Source organism: Lepidochelys kempii, chromosome 1, assembly GCF_965140285.1.
Source record: "Lepidochelys kempii isolate rLepKem1 chromosome 1, rLepKem1.hap1, whole genome shotgun sequence".
Taxonomy (NCBI): domain Eukaryota; kingdom Metazoa; phylum Chordata; order Testudines; family Cheloniidae; genus Lepidochelys; species Lepidochelys kempii.
The window spans coordinates 139,781,206-139,795,061 of record NC_136380.1 but is presented as its reverse complement, the minus strand read 5'-3'; the positions used below and the strand labels follow the sequence as shown (position 1 = coordinate 139,795,061).

The 13,856-nt window shown below is 42.1% G+C and overlaps 1 protein-coding gene across 4 annotated transcripts in view; it reads left to right on the top strand.

The window, feature by feature from the left end:
• SCML2 (Scm polycomb group protein like 2) overlaps positions 1–13,856 on the top strand; it is a 131,050-nt gene that overhangs the window by 73,970 nt on the left and 43,224 nt on the right. For all 4 annotated transcript variants that reach the window (XM_073356349.1, XM_073356359.1, XM_073356406.2 and 1 more), the window contains one exon: positions 568–811. In XM_073356349.1, the coding sequence (XP_073212450.1) occupies positions 568–811 (244 nt within the window). The remainder of the gene's footprint in view (positions 1–567; positions 812–13,856) is intronic.

Genomic DNA, 13,856 nt, shown 5'->3' with positions numbered 1-13,856 from the left:
CTGCAAGCTTCTCAATACTGTCCCAACAATATGCCTCAGTCCTTTTCTGGAGGGTCTACTTATTGAGAGTGGGATGTACTTTGGTTTCCCTTCAGTCCAACTTATTTCACCCAGGCCACTAAACAGCCTTCAGATGTTAATGATTTGTATGTGCATTTGTATAAGTAACAAAGAGGTGAAAGATTCTCTAGTCCATTATCAATCCCCAGAAACATCCAGTCCCTCGTAGAAGTATATTTTTCTGATCCTGTCCTCTCCCTACATAAAACTATGCCATTTATTTTTAGTGTACGTTCACTATCCCACCGTTCCTGTAGAACACATCAGATTTACTCAGACAACTGGTTAAGTAGACTCAGCATAACCTTGCTGCCAGTCACATAAGTAGGAGCATACTTGAGCCTAGGTAGTATAGAAAATTTAAAATAAACTTGTAACCATGTATTAAATGTGTATTGTATAACCTTTTTGGGGTAGTCAATATGAGAAGTTAGAATGTTAGAGAAAAGCAGCTATCTTTCAAGAGTTCATGGAAACCTAGATGTTCTGCAATTTTTATTTTGACAGGAACCACCAAAACCTGCTCCAAACTATTTTAAAGTTGGAATGAAACTTGAAGCAGTAGACAAAAAGAACCCTTATTTAATTTGCCCAGCGACCATCGGAGATGTTAGAGGAGATGAAGTTTTCATTACATTTGATGGCTGGAGGGGAGCATTTGACTATTGGTGCAAATATGATTCTCGAGATATCTTCCCAGTCGGATGGTGTGGCTTGACAGGAGATGCACTACAGCCACCAGGCAACTATGGTAAAACTACCAGTAATAACGCTTACTCTGTCTTCCCAGATTTTGCCGCTGTCAAGCAGCTGGGACTTAAGAACCAACTGATCTTATGCAGATTTTAATATGTAAACAGCTGATACCGATGAAATAGTGACACGTTTTCACTGTATCATACCTAAGGGGCTTGAGCTGTCAATCTCTTCCCCCTGCCCCAACAGGCTCCAGTTGTCATTACTCCTCCAACCTCTGCTTATTTTTAGTAAAAGTCGCAGAGAGGTCATGGCTCCCCTGAATTTTTGTTTATTGCCCATGACCTGTCTGTGACTTTTACTAAAAATAACCTTGGCAAAATCTTAACCTTAATCATATCTTTTTGTGTTGTCTCTATGAGAAACTATTATTGCTCATTTACTGTAGTTCACAACTATTTGTGAACACAGTAGCTCTGGAAACACATCTTGACTGACATTTGACATGCCATAATTTGTTTCTTTATCATTCCTGCTCTAATTCTGATAATGGTAGAAGACCAAATCTAAACAGATTCCATTAAAACCAATTGCATTCAAATTCTTCTGCAGTGAGAGAGCTGGTTATGTTCAGTTTTCTGTGTCCTTTTGAAGAATATTGGACTTCATTTAGACCGTTTACTTATATTGTTGGTAGTCTCAGGAATGTTGGTAGCTGTATTAATTGAATTTCATAGGAGTTTATATTCAGCTTTGCATCAACACCTTACTTCAGGGTTATAGAATGGAGCTCCCAAGAACAACAAAAAACTGTTTTAAAGTAAGAAATGTAGTAAAAGTGTCTTTATTGTTTCCAAGGGATTCAAACTCCAGGCTTACCTGTAGCATTTGCTTTGGACTGTAAACTTTCTGTTTTTGAAATTGTATATTCCAAATACTTTGTATACTTCCAAATACTTTGTTTACTGCTTATCTACCTACTTATGTGAACCTATGGATAGAGAGCCCCCTTAGCTAATAGCCAAGTTTGCTCTGTTGTCATATACCCCCTTCTGTCTTTGCCAAGGTCTGTGAAATGAAAAAGGAATATCATTGTTTAATATCTGTGATATGATAAGGGGTCTCTTATAAGATATCTGAGGTTTTGCTGTAAAACAATTTGGGTTGTATTATCTTACTCCTTTCAGATTCAAGATGTGTGAAAGGAGTTTTTATAAGTAGGAACCACATTTTAAATTCATTCTACTGTTACTGAGAATTTGTTCTAATCATAAACTGTTTCACTGTGTGTGTTAAGTGGATGAGAAACAAGAAGAGCACATTTCTGTAGAAAAGCTGGTAGAACAAAGAAGGCAAGTAACCATTTATGGTTCTTTTCCCAAGATTTTTCATTTTTAGGACAACAATGTAAGAATCGGAAGTAAGGCTAACCACTAAAGATTGGGGTGAGAATTGGGAAGAGTTGTCACAGAAAATCTTACGGTAATAGAACCTGTTAGACTGAAACAGGGTGAGGGAGGAAAGGTGGTCCAGTGATTATGGACCTAGCCTGGGACTCCCTGCTCTGCCACAGACTTCCTTGGACAAGTCGTTTAGTCTTTCTGTGCATCAGTTCCCCATCTGTAAAATGGGGAGAACACCACTGCTGTACCCCACAGGGATGTTGTGAGGATAAAGGCTAACAAATTCAGACTGAATAAGATTTGTTAAAACTTGTATGGAAACTTCATATATGTTCATTATGATAAAATGACAAGATTTTTAAAAAGCATTGAAGCACTCAGATACTACGATAATGGGGGTCATATAAGTACCTTAGGTGTGACAGACCCAGACCAGTGGGGTACAGGAATCTGGGAGAAGGCAAATATACTGGCCACTGGATGAATAGTTTTCTGTTCCCTGAATGACCAGAGCAGGGGCTGTGCTAGAGCAATCAGGAACCTGCTAGAACCAATTAAGACAGGCAAGCTAATTAAGACACCTGGAGCCAATTAAGAACATACTAGAATGAATTATGGCAGGCAGACTAATCAGGACACCTGGTTTAAAGAGGGCCTCCCATCAGTTAGTGGAGGGCATGAAGGAGTGAGGTGTGCTGCTGGAGGACTGAGGAGTACAAGTGTGATCAGGCTTCAGGAGGAAGATCCTGTGGTGAGGATAAAGAAGGTGGTGGGTGGAGGCCATGGGGAAGTAGCCCAGGGAGTTGTAGCTGTAACGCAGGTGTTATAGGAGACGTAGACAGCTGCTATCCACAGGGCCCTGGGCTGGAACCCGGTGTAGAGGGCGGGCCCGGGTTCCCCCCATTCCCCTCACTCCTGATCAGACACAGGAGGTGTTGACCTGGTCTGTGAGCAACACCAGAAGGGAAGGTCTAATTTGGAAAGGGATCTGGCCTGTCCCCAACCCCCTACGTGGGACAACAGAGACTGTGGAGATTGTTCTCAATTTCCCCATGCTGGCCAGTGCTGAGGTTAGCTGAGTATACGGTCTCTGAGTCTCTAGCAGAAGTGACCAAACTGAGAGCTGCTGTAAACCTCTGAGGTGAGCAAATCCGCCAAAAAGCACAGGACCCACCAAGGTATAGGAGGAACTTTGTCACAGTAGGTAGAAGAAAATAATACTGTTGTCTTTTTAAAAAGGCTTTGAAGATTGGAGGGTTTTCTCCATACAGTTGCATTTGTGTCATTTATAGCTAGGAACATAATTTTAAAGCAATACTTCCGTGAGATTGGAGATGATGAGAAGAGAGCTGCATTTCCAGTCAATTCCCAGGGAGATTCTTATATCTAAATCTCTTGTTTCATGCAAGAAATATGTTTCTTAGTTGATTTTTAGTGACAACTTCAGCCTTTTCTTCAGCAGCTTTAGCTCACTTGATAGTAGCAAGCAGAGCAGGGCAAATAGATTGGGATCTTAAAAGGTGACTAAGAGTTAGGCATCCAACTCCCATTGAAAGTTAGGGGAGTTGGATGCCTAACTCCCTTAGGTTCCTTTAAAAATCCCAGTTGTAATTTGTAGCATACAGAGGAATCTCATCCACTGCCTTTCTGTTGATAAATTGACCATCCAGCAGTTTAGGTCACATGGTCAGTTTTTTCTAGGAATGTATATGAAGTTTAATGAAAATATCAAGGACTTGGATGTAAATCTAATCCCAAATATTAGAGTTGTCTTTGATCTCTTTTATCAACATGTTATCTTGATCTATGGCACTTCTGTCATCTGAAGATGCAACTGCAAACAAACTGGTCACAAGTTCATAAGACTTAGAATCAAAGATCTCTCTTCCATATTCAGACCTAATATAGAGAGACCTAATATTCTATATTCAGACCTAAATCCTTCCTGCAGCAGTGAACTAAAGAGGAGATTATGATCAAGGGAAACCTTTGAATGTGCGGCTGAAAAGAAATTCAGAACTAAACTGAGCTACAATAATCTGTGGGGTACTGACTACTACTGAGTATATTTGGTAGGAAAGAGGCTGTATTTCCCTATTGTTTTGGAAGCTAAATCCAAAGGAATGTGATGTGCTATTTCCCAAAGCAAAAATTATGGAGCAGGCTACAGCTTGATGACTTGATGTATGCTGGTAACTAGCAAATATCTGTTGGAGAAATACCTGTCTCTCTCACTTTCTCGCCCCCCTTTGGACCACTTGAATTTGGGCACATTTGAAAGATGACTCCTTTAAAGCACTGTTTCAATATCTCAATCTTTGAATTAGGACAGAATTTTCATGGTTTTACGGAAGTGTTGTGAAGCTTAAATTTTTTTTAATGCTTGCAAAAGGTTCTTTCTTCCATTTTCTTTATCACCATATTTGTCATCTAATTGTTTTTCATCTTGTCATCTTCAGTCTTTTTTTTGTTGCATGCTGTATGGCTGAAGTGTAGAGCTTTTTTTACATTGAGGCCATAATTAAGCCAGCTTAAGGCCTTGACTACACTACACAGTTTTGTTGACAAAAGTCGGTTTTCGTCAACAGAACAGCGGAGATGTACATACTGCAATGCTCCTTTTGCCGACAAAATTCTCCTGCTTTGCCAACAAAATAAAGCATAGAACTTTTTTTGGCAAAGTTATATTGACAAAGTCGGTGTAGACACCGCACTTGGTTATGTTGCTATAATTGGGCTCCAGGAGGTGTCCCACAATGCCCATCCTGACTGCTCTGGTCAGCAGTTCAAACTCTGCTGCCCTGCACCCAGGTACACAGACATCTGTCCTTCCCCCTTTTAAGGCCCGGGAATTTTTGAAATGTCACTTGCTGTTGGCTCGGTTTAGACAGCTCACATTGCATCTTCCCAACTGACCATGGCAGCTCCAAATGCTTTCCCACTGGAACTGCACAGCCTCCTCTCCCCACAGTGCTGTGCAGTCCCAGCTCCGCTCCAGCCATAGGAATTTTGATATTTATGGTCCAATTTCTCGTGACTTGTGTGATAAGGGCTATGAATGGGACATGCATCAGTGCCGCGCTAAGATAAAGGAGCGGCGGCAGGCATACCAGAAGGCAAGGGAGGCAAACTGTCACTGCGCCAAAGACCTGCTGCTTCTGTAAGAAGCTGGATGCCATCCTTGACGGTGATCACACCTACACCACCAAGAACCCCATGGATACTTGGGCGGGGCTGGAAATGGTGGCGGACAGTAGACTCAATCCTAAAGACAAAGTCATGGGCGAGGAGGTTGAGTTGAAGGACTGTGGAGCACACAGCAAGGTCATCCGATGGTAGAGCGAGTCAGTACCTCTTTTCTACTCCAGAAGGGTCTAGCCCTCCCCAGCAGTCTGTCTCTAGCGGGCATGATGAGGGAGAGGAGAGCTCTGGTAAGTGATCTTTTTGAGTTGATGATGCTCAGTTATATGAGGCAGAGCTGTTCTTAGCTCTGTATATTCTAGAAGTGAGTGAAAGGATAGAAATGTACAACACTAGCTGTGTTTCCGTGTGCTTCACATTCCTCTCTGCAGCTAAGCAGTGCGGTGGAACTTTGTGTTAATGCACACCGAGATTTCACAGGAATCCTCCAGAGAGATCTCTAGGAAACTGGGAGGTACTTGCCAATTCTCTGCCGAAGATTCCTTGGCAGAGCTGCTTTGTTCCATCCCCCATTGTAGGAAACTTTCCTGTGCCAATCAGCAATCACTTGTGCAGGGACCAAAGCGGCACACAGGCAAGCAGCATAGGGACTGGGTCTGAAGCTGAACGCTTCACCTTTGTATCCTTGCTTACCTTCAGGAGATATCAACTTTACTGACCCCCACCTGTGGAAAATTATGGCAGAATTTACAATATTGTCCCTAGTTGCCTGCAGTGATCACCTTAAAAAACCACCTAGACCCTTACCCCATCTTGAATGCTCAACCCCGCATCCCTCCCTGGGCCAAACTCACCATGTTTAGGGTGTTTGCCAAGATGTGTGCTTGCCAAGGGACAGAGAGAAAGTGATTCATATGTTAAAGGAGGTGTATTTTACTAAACTGATTCAGTGCTGTGTGTGAACTAACAGTCATGCTTCTGTGTATTATTTCTTGTGCTTACGCAGATGTGGCCTATAAGGGAACCCTCTACACATTGGTGGAGCACCTCTGCCAAATAAGGAAGCAACCAAGGCAGAACAAGGAGGACATGTTCTGATAGGTGCTCCAATCCTCAGAGGCCAAAAAAAGAGCATGCAGGGACTGGGGAGAGACCCTGAAAGAAAAATTTAAAATAGCAAGGCAAGACAGAAAGGAGAGTGAGGAGTACATTGTAAAGGGCCAGGAGTGGATGATAGACATGGTGGAGGAGCAAAAGGAGATGTTGAAGTCCATAATCAAGCTCCAGGCAGAAGACATGCATGCTCATGACCCCCCGCAGCTGATACACAACTGCTTTCTTTGCCCTCCCCAAACTCCTTCCACAGATTCCTTGCAAATTCCCCAATGTCTCAGTATCCCATTCGCTCCATCCCTTTGAACAGCTTCAAGAATGATAGTTGGACTTGCATACAGCTATGAGAGCCTACACTGCCCTGCACTCCTATCTCTCTTCCCACCAAGTCTTTTGTGTGTGTATGTGTGTTTTAACTGGTATTTAATAAAAACAAATTCTCTGAAAGACAAACAATCTCTATTTGTCTCCTACAAGTGGTGGTTAAAATGTAGCCCTCCCGTTAGGCCCCTCTAATAGACCTAGTATCTGGCTGCTCAAATTCAGCAGCCAGGTGATCTGCCTCCGTGCTCCACCCAAGGGAAAACTTTTCACCCTTAACCTCACAAATATTATGGAGCATGCAGTAGGCTGCTATGACTGTGGGAATATTTTCTCATTTAGATCTGATTCTGCCATAAAGGCAGTGCCAGCATGCTTTTAATCCGCCAAACGTATATTCTACTGTCATTCTGCACCTGCTCGACCTGTTGAAGTGCTCTTTGCTGCTGTCCAGGTTTCCTGTGTAAGGTTTCATGAGCCATGGCTGTAAGGAGTACACCAGGTCTCTCAGGATCACTATAGGCATTTCAACATCCCCCACTGGAATCTTCTGGTCTGGAAAGGAAGTCTGTGCTTGTAGCTTTCTGTACAGGTGTTCCTGAAGATGCATGCACCTTTCCGGACCACTATGTGTTGTCAGTGAAATGCCTACGGTGATCCACAAGTGCTTAAAATACCATAGAAAAGTATCCCTTTCTATTGATGTACTCTGTTGAAAGATGGTCCAGGGCCAAAATTGAAATATGCGTGCCACCTGTTGTTCTGCTGCACTTAGGGAATTCCATTGCCACAAAGCTAGCCAGTATTTCACACGCATTGCCAAGAGTCACAGTCCTTCATAGGAGGCTGAGATTAATGGCTCTGCACACTTGCATTACCGCAGCCCCAATAGTTGACTTCCCGACTCCAAACTGTTTAGCGAATGACTGTAGTAGTCTGGAATCACCAGCTTCAACACAGCAATCGCCATGCACTTCTCCACCGAGGGAGCAGCTCTCATTTTGGACTCCTTGCGCCGCAGTGCTGGGGCAGGCTCTTCACACAGCTGGAGGAAGATGGCTTTCCGCATCTGAAAGTTCTGGAGCCACTGCCCATCATCCATACCTGCATAATGATGTGATTCACCACTCACTTCAACAGTCTACTGTGTTGACAAAACTCTGTAGTGTAGACAAGGCCTAAGTTCCTGTCTAGGCAGAGCTATGTTGATGGAAGACTTCTGTCAACCTAGCTACCACCTCTTGAGGAGGTATGTAGTGTCCACATGGTAGCACTACAGCAGCGCAGCTGTGCTTCCGTAGTATTTTAAGTGGAGACAAGCCCATAGTTGTTAGCAATTGCAGTTAATTAGCATGGTTCCATGTGTGAAGTGCTTTCACACATCACTGAAGTGTAAATGCAGCTGATGCTCCGGGGTGTCTTGAAGTAATATGCTGATTGTACAAGGTCACAGACCAAGAACCATGAGATCATGTCTACACTTCAAAATTATATCAACCTAACTTATGTTGGCATACAGCCACCACAGTTAATAAATTGCTTCTGTGTGTGCACACTTGGCTCCTTGTGTTGGCAGTGTTCCTTCTCACCAGGAGCACTTGTATCAATTGTATTGTCAGCATGGGGCATTGTGGGACGGCTCCTGAAAGCCAGCAACAGTTGACGTAAGCATTTCAGTGTCTACACTGACACTTGCATTGACTTATTCACCGGGCAGCAGCTCCTCCGGATACTCCTCCAGAGGCAGAGGTTGAGACAGCTCAGTCCCTGGCTCGGGCCGGCAGCAGTGTCCGACTCCATCCCTGGGTCTCCCTCAACTGAGCTGGAGGCCCTGCCTCTTATACTTCCTGTTCCGCCCTCCACTTCTGACTCAAGGGGCAGGCTTGGCCTGGCTCCACCCACCGCGGGTTTCTCCTTGTAAGCGTCAGAGCGGGGCCACTCCACCTCACTACAATATTTAAAAACAAACAAACGATAAACAGATTTTAAATCCATACTAAACACACCAGAAATCACCCATCTTCCATATGGGGAGTCTGGTAGGTAGACCAATGTCCCATTTAACAAGGGTTGGGCCCTCCCCTTGGACAGAGAGTCATGTCCATTTGCTGAAGCAAAATGAAGAGAATTATTTAGTTTCAGTGACTCACCTTAATCCATGGAGTACAACACAATCTTACATGAACCATTCATAAATTTAGTACAGTGGTCCCCAAAGATACTGCATGGGGTTGCAATGTCTGTCACAGTGAACATCTAGATAGCAATCTAGATAGACAAAAATTTCATTTTGCTTTTTTTCAAAGTAGATTACTCGTTACCATCGTGTCACTTTCAAGCCTACTTAAAAAAGGGAAAGTAGTATGCTGTACTTCTTAAAGGTGAAAGTATTTGTAATAGGAAGTTTGTAGTCAATGTGTTTTAATTCTGAAATATTAGGAACAACAACAAAAGTTTCCTAATTAATATGGCAGTCTTTTTTTAATCTTGGATGCCTTGATCATATACTTTATAATCTGTCAGGGCAGAAATGTGTGACAGATTTAAAGTGAGGGATACAAGAGCAAGCAAAGATTTTAGGAATTAGCATGAAATATGGCATTGTCTTGGACTAAATACATTTTTCTACAGGTTGGTTAAGTAGTTTAACATTTCTGATGTAAATAATTTATCATAGGAGGAGGTAGAAATAGCAAGTGATGTATATAACGTGGCGGTAAATTCAGGTATAAAATGAGGGATATCCCATCATAAATTTATGGTAGCACTCACAGTGTAATAGATGATGTCCATGATGTCCATGAATCTCTGGCCCAAAGAATTTACATTTTAAGGGCCTTATCTAGTATCATGAAAGTCAAGACTACCATAGATTTTGATAGGCATTGGATCATGCCCTATGAAAGAAGTAATAAAAAAGGTAAAATGGAGAGGGAAGGGCTAACTATTGATTATCTAAAACAAAATATTGTTTAGCTAGATAAACTATAGTTTATAACACCCTTGGGTGTTAGTCTTATTGCTGGTATTTCCCATGTTTGACTCTTTCAGAGTAGTGGGTGGAGGGAGGTATATGAGAAAAAGAAATTTTGCAACAGTGTCTGGTTGACTTGTTAACATTAACTAGTCCTGAGTTCCATCATCATAGGTTTGGCAGACTTTATAAAATATTGACACTATCATTCAATGTGTTTTTTGTATTTTGCTTTACAATTTTGTACATTTTTAGATATGACTTTCTAACACTGATGACTTTCAGTGTGTAATCCTCAGAATCTTTGTTTGACTGTAACTGATGTAAGACATCCCTACCATACTTAGTGTAGTGTTTTTCATTGTAGCTAGCAGTCTGGGGGGTTTAAGGTTGAATTAGGTGGAAACTAACCTGGGATCATCAGAACAGTCTTCAAGCTGCTGTAGAACTTCATAGTAAGAGGGAGGTTTCTGGTGGACATTTGTGTGCTCAAGTTCATCACACATCCGTTACAATTGTCTAGACCAGGGATTGGCATCTTTGGCACGCGGCCCTCCAATGGGGGTTGCGGGAAGCGGCGCAGCCCGAGGGATGTGCTGGCCGCTGCTTCCCACAGCCCACTTTGGCCTGGAGCAGCGAACTGCGGCTAGTGGGAGCTGCGATCAGCCGAACCTGCAGACGCAGCAGGTAAACAAACCGGCCCGGCCCACCAGGGGGCTTACCCTGGAGGGCTGCGTGCCAAAGGTTGCCAATCCCTGGTCTAGACAACATAATACATCTTGTATCGGTATTATGAGGCAGTCACCTTTCCCTGCACAAAAGAACACACAATACTGCAACAACTGAAATGCTTCCTTAAACAAAATGAAGTGTAGTTAGAGGATTTTGAAAATTCAGTTGGAAACGAGCCTGTCTGGGTATTGATAACTATATAATTAAGTAGCTTCATCTGCGAAGATTGAGTAGAATCTTGCATGCAGACAATGACAGGAAAAAAATGTAGTTTCTTTCTCATGCAGATCTTCCTAGACTATCAGAATAGGAATTTAAATGAGCCAAGGTGTGAAAAAATGAGATGCAGGCAATAGGGGGAGTCAGAAAGGGAAATCTCTAGCTGAAGTGCTGGAGAGACAGATTTTAGTGACCATAAGGAAGACTGTGTCCAGTAATCTAAATATAAAAGTGATATGTGATGAACAACTGCAGCTTTTATCCTCAGCCGCCTCCTTTCCCCCCCATACATGTGTCACCTCATCACTTATCTCCCAGTGCAGCCCTTTTATTGTTGGTTAGAGCAGTCGTCTTTCATTACACTAATCAACCTGTGATACTAAAGATCCCCTTCAGGAACTGCTTACGGGCATAGGAATAGTGCAGGCAAAAACAGATAATGTGAAGTACCTTGTCTATATCTTTTGCTTTCCAACAATATTTTCAATATCCAATTTCTTTATTCTGTTTTTCCAAGATGATAATTATCAGAAATTTACTTCTTTACGGTGATATTCAAATTATTTTTTATTTAAAACTAATTGTCCTGTACCTCGATTTTGTATTTACCCAAGTGTAGAAGGTAATTAATGTTTCTACAAACAAACAATGAACAGCTGAAAAAATAGTTTAATGAACAATTTCACTAAAAATTAATATAATTACTCTGGATTCTGAAATTTTTACAGTACAAAACTTTAAATTAAGCATTATATACAGCACAATAATCTATTTTTCTTTTCAGTGGAGCATTAACAAACGTTGATGTAACATTTTTATTTTGGCATGGATTACATTTTTCTCTAACTCAGCTTTGTTCTATGTCCAGGTCACAATAGTTAAACCAGACATGCACAAAATGGCAGATTTATACTGTCCTCCTAGTTTTATATGAAAAATCCAGAATGCTTAAGGCTAAAAATATTATTTGCCACCATCCTCTCTCACTGTTAGGCTTTTTTTTTTCCTTTTAATATTTCTTGGCATCTCAAAACAAGTCACATGTGGTAACTCTCAGAGTAAGGCATCTGTTGTAAAAGGAGGAAAGGGTTTTCCCCCTTCTTCCCAAAGAAGAGACTGTGTTGAATGTCTTTGCATGAATAAGCCCAGAAGATGCTTTAGGATAAGGCCATTTGAGTTCTCTTGTTAAAATTATGTTATAGCAGTGTTCCAAGTGTTATTTGTCTTCCCATTACTTAGTGGATTCTATTTTCTCATTTCTTCTGCTTCTAATTCATCTTGTGTACCTTTTGTGTCATGAATGTTTGTTACTGGCCATACAGTGGCTGGGACTTGGTGGGTTTCTGGCCGTTGCATCTCAGTATTTATAACCCACCCCAGGAATAACAGTGCCATAATTCAAGTATGGTACTTTTCAGACAAAACAATTGACCGGTTTCCAGGGTGACTTTATGTTCTTCTTAGGCTTGTTGCATTTTATTTTCCTATTTGGGGCCCAATCTTTCTCCCAATGAAATCAATAGCAAAATTCCCATTGACTAAAATAGAAGCAGGATCGAGGCCCTTTAGTTTCTTGGATGTCGTCTCACCCTCCCCAGATTCTGATTATTTCAAACATTGAGACCTAAGGAGTTTTTTCCCTTTCCAATACATTTAAAGCTAACTCCTGCCGCCTGGTACACAGCTATAGAAATGGTGTGAAGCAGAGAGGCCGCTAAGTGGGGACTCAACAGATTGCTTCATGGTGCAGAGCTTCACTTCACAGTGATTCTCCTTGTGGGCAGGCTTGGAATAAGTGTGTGGTTTGTACAGCCTCCCTCACGTTGGGCCTTGCTGGGGTGGGGGTGGGGAGGTCTGTAGGTGCTACTGTAATATAAATAAACAATAAATATTGGGAATAGTGCCCTCATCATTGAGCCACAACTCTACTTGGAGATGGCTCAGTGTGAAATAAGCACTACCGCGGCCCATGTGCTCAGCTCGCAATCTCTAAGGGTTCACTGTGGCACCATCACCATAGTATCTGAACACTTAAAGATGGACAGTAAGATCCCTTAGGAATTACAGGGAGTTTTCTTCTGCTCTTCTTTCCCAGTGACAGAGGCTGTGCTTGGACATGTAAATAAGATATCATTTAATCTTCAATAATCATTTTAGATGTACTGGAAATGCTTTAGTATAGAGGCTTGTCATAAATATAAAGGGAAGTGTAACCACCTATCTGTATACAGTGCTATAAAATCCCTCCTGGCCAGAGGCAACATCCTGTTACCTGTAAAGGGTTAAGAAGCTCAGTTAACCTAACGGGCACCTGACCCAAAGACCAATAAGGGAACAAGATACTTTCAAATCTAGAGGGGGAGGAGGAAAGGCTATTGTTTGTGAGGTTTATTTACGTGTTGGCTCTCTTGGGACTGAGAGAGGCCAGACAGAAATCCATCTTCTCCAACCCATCTAAATCCAAGTCTCCAATATTGCAACCAGTATAGGTAAGCCAGGCAAGGCGGATTAGTTTATCTTTTGTTTTATGTGAATTTTCCCTGTGTTAAGAGGGAGGTTTATTCCTGTTTTCAGTAACTTTAAGGTTTTGCCCAGAGGGGGATCCTCTCTGATTTGACTCTGAATACCCTGTAAAGTATTTTCCATCCTGATTTTACAGAGGTGATTCTTTTACCTTTTCTTTAATTAAAATTCTTCTTTTAAGAACCTGATTGATTTTTCATTGTTCTTAAGATTCAAGGGTTTGGGTCTGTGTTTACCTGTACAAATTGGTGAGGATTCTTATCAAGCCTTCCCCAGGAAAAGGGGTGTAGGGCTTGGGGGGATATTTTTGGGAAAGACATCTCCAAGTGGGCTCTTTCCCTGTTCTTTGTTTAAAACGCTTGGTGGTGGCAGCATACTGTTCAAGGGCAAGGCAAAGTTTGTACCTTGGGGAAGTTTTTAACCTCAGCTGGTAAGAATAAGCTTAGGGGGTCTTTCATGCAGGTCCCCACATCTGTACCCTAGAGTTCAGAGTCGGGAAGGAACCCTGACAAGGCTTTTGCAGCAAGCCCTACACATTTTTCTTGTAGATGCTTGGTTGTCATTTTGTTGTTAGTTTGACCTAGAAATGGGAGGCTGGAGGCGGGACAATAGTTGGGAGTCTTTTACATAATGTTGGCTTTTTCAGGATTGGGGGAACTTCCTCCTCCCAAGGA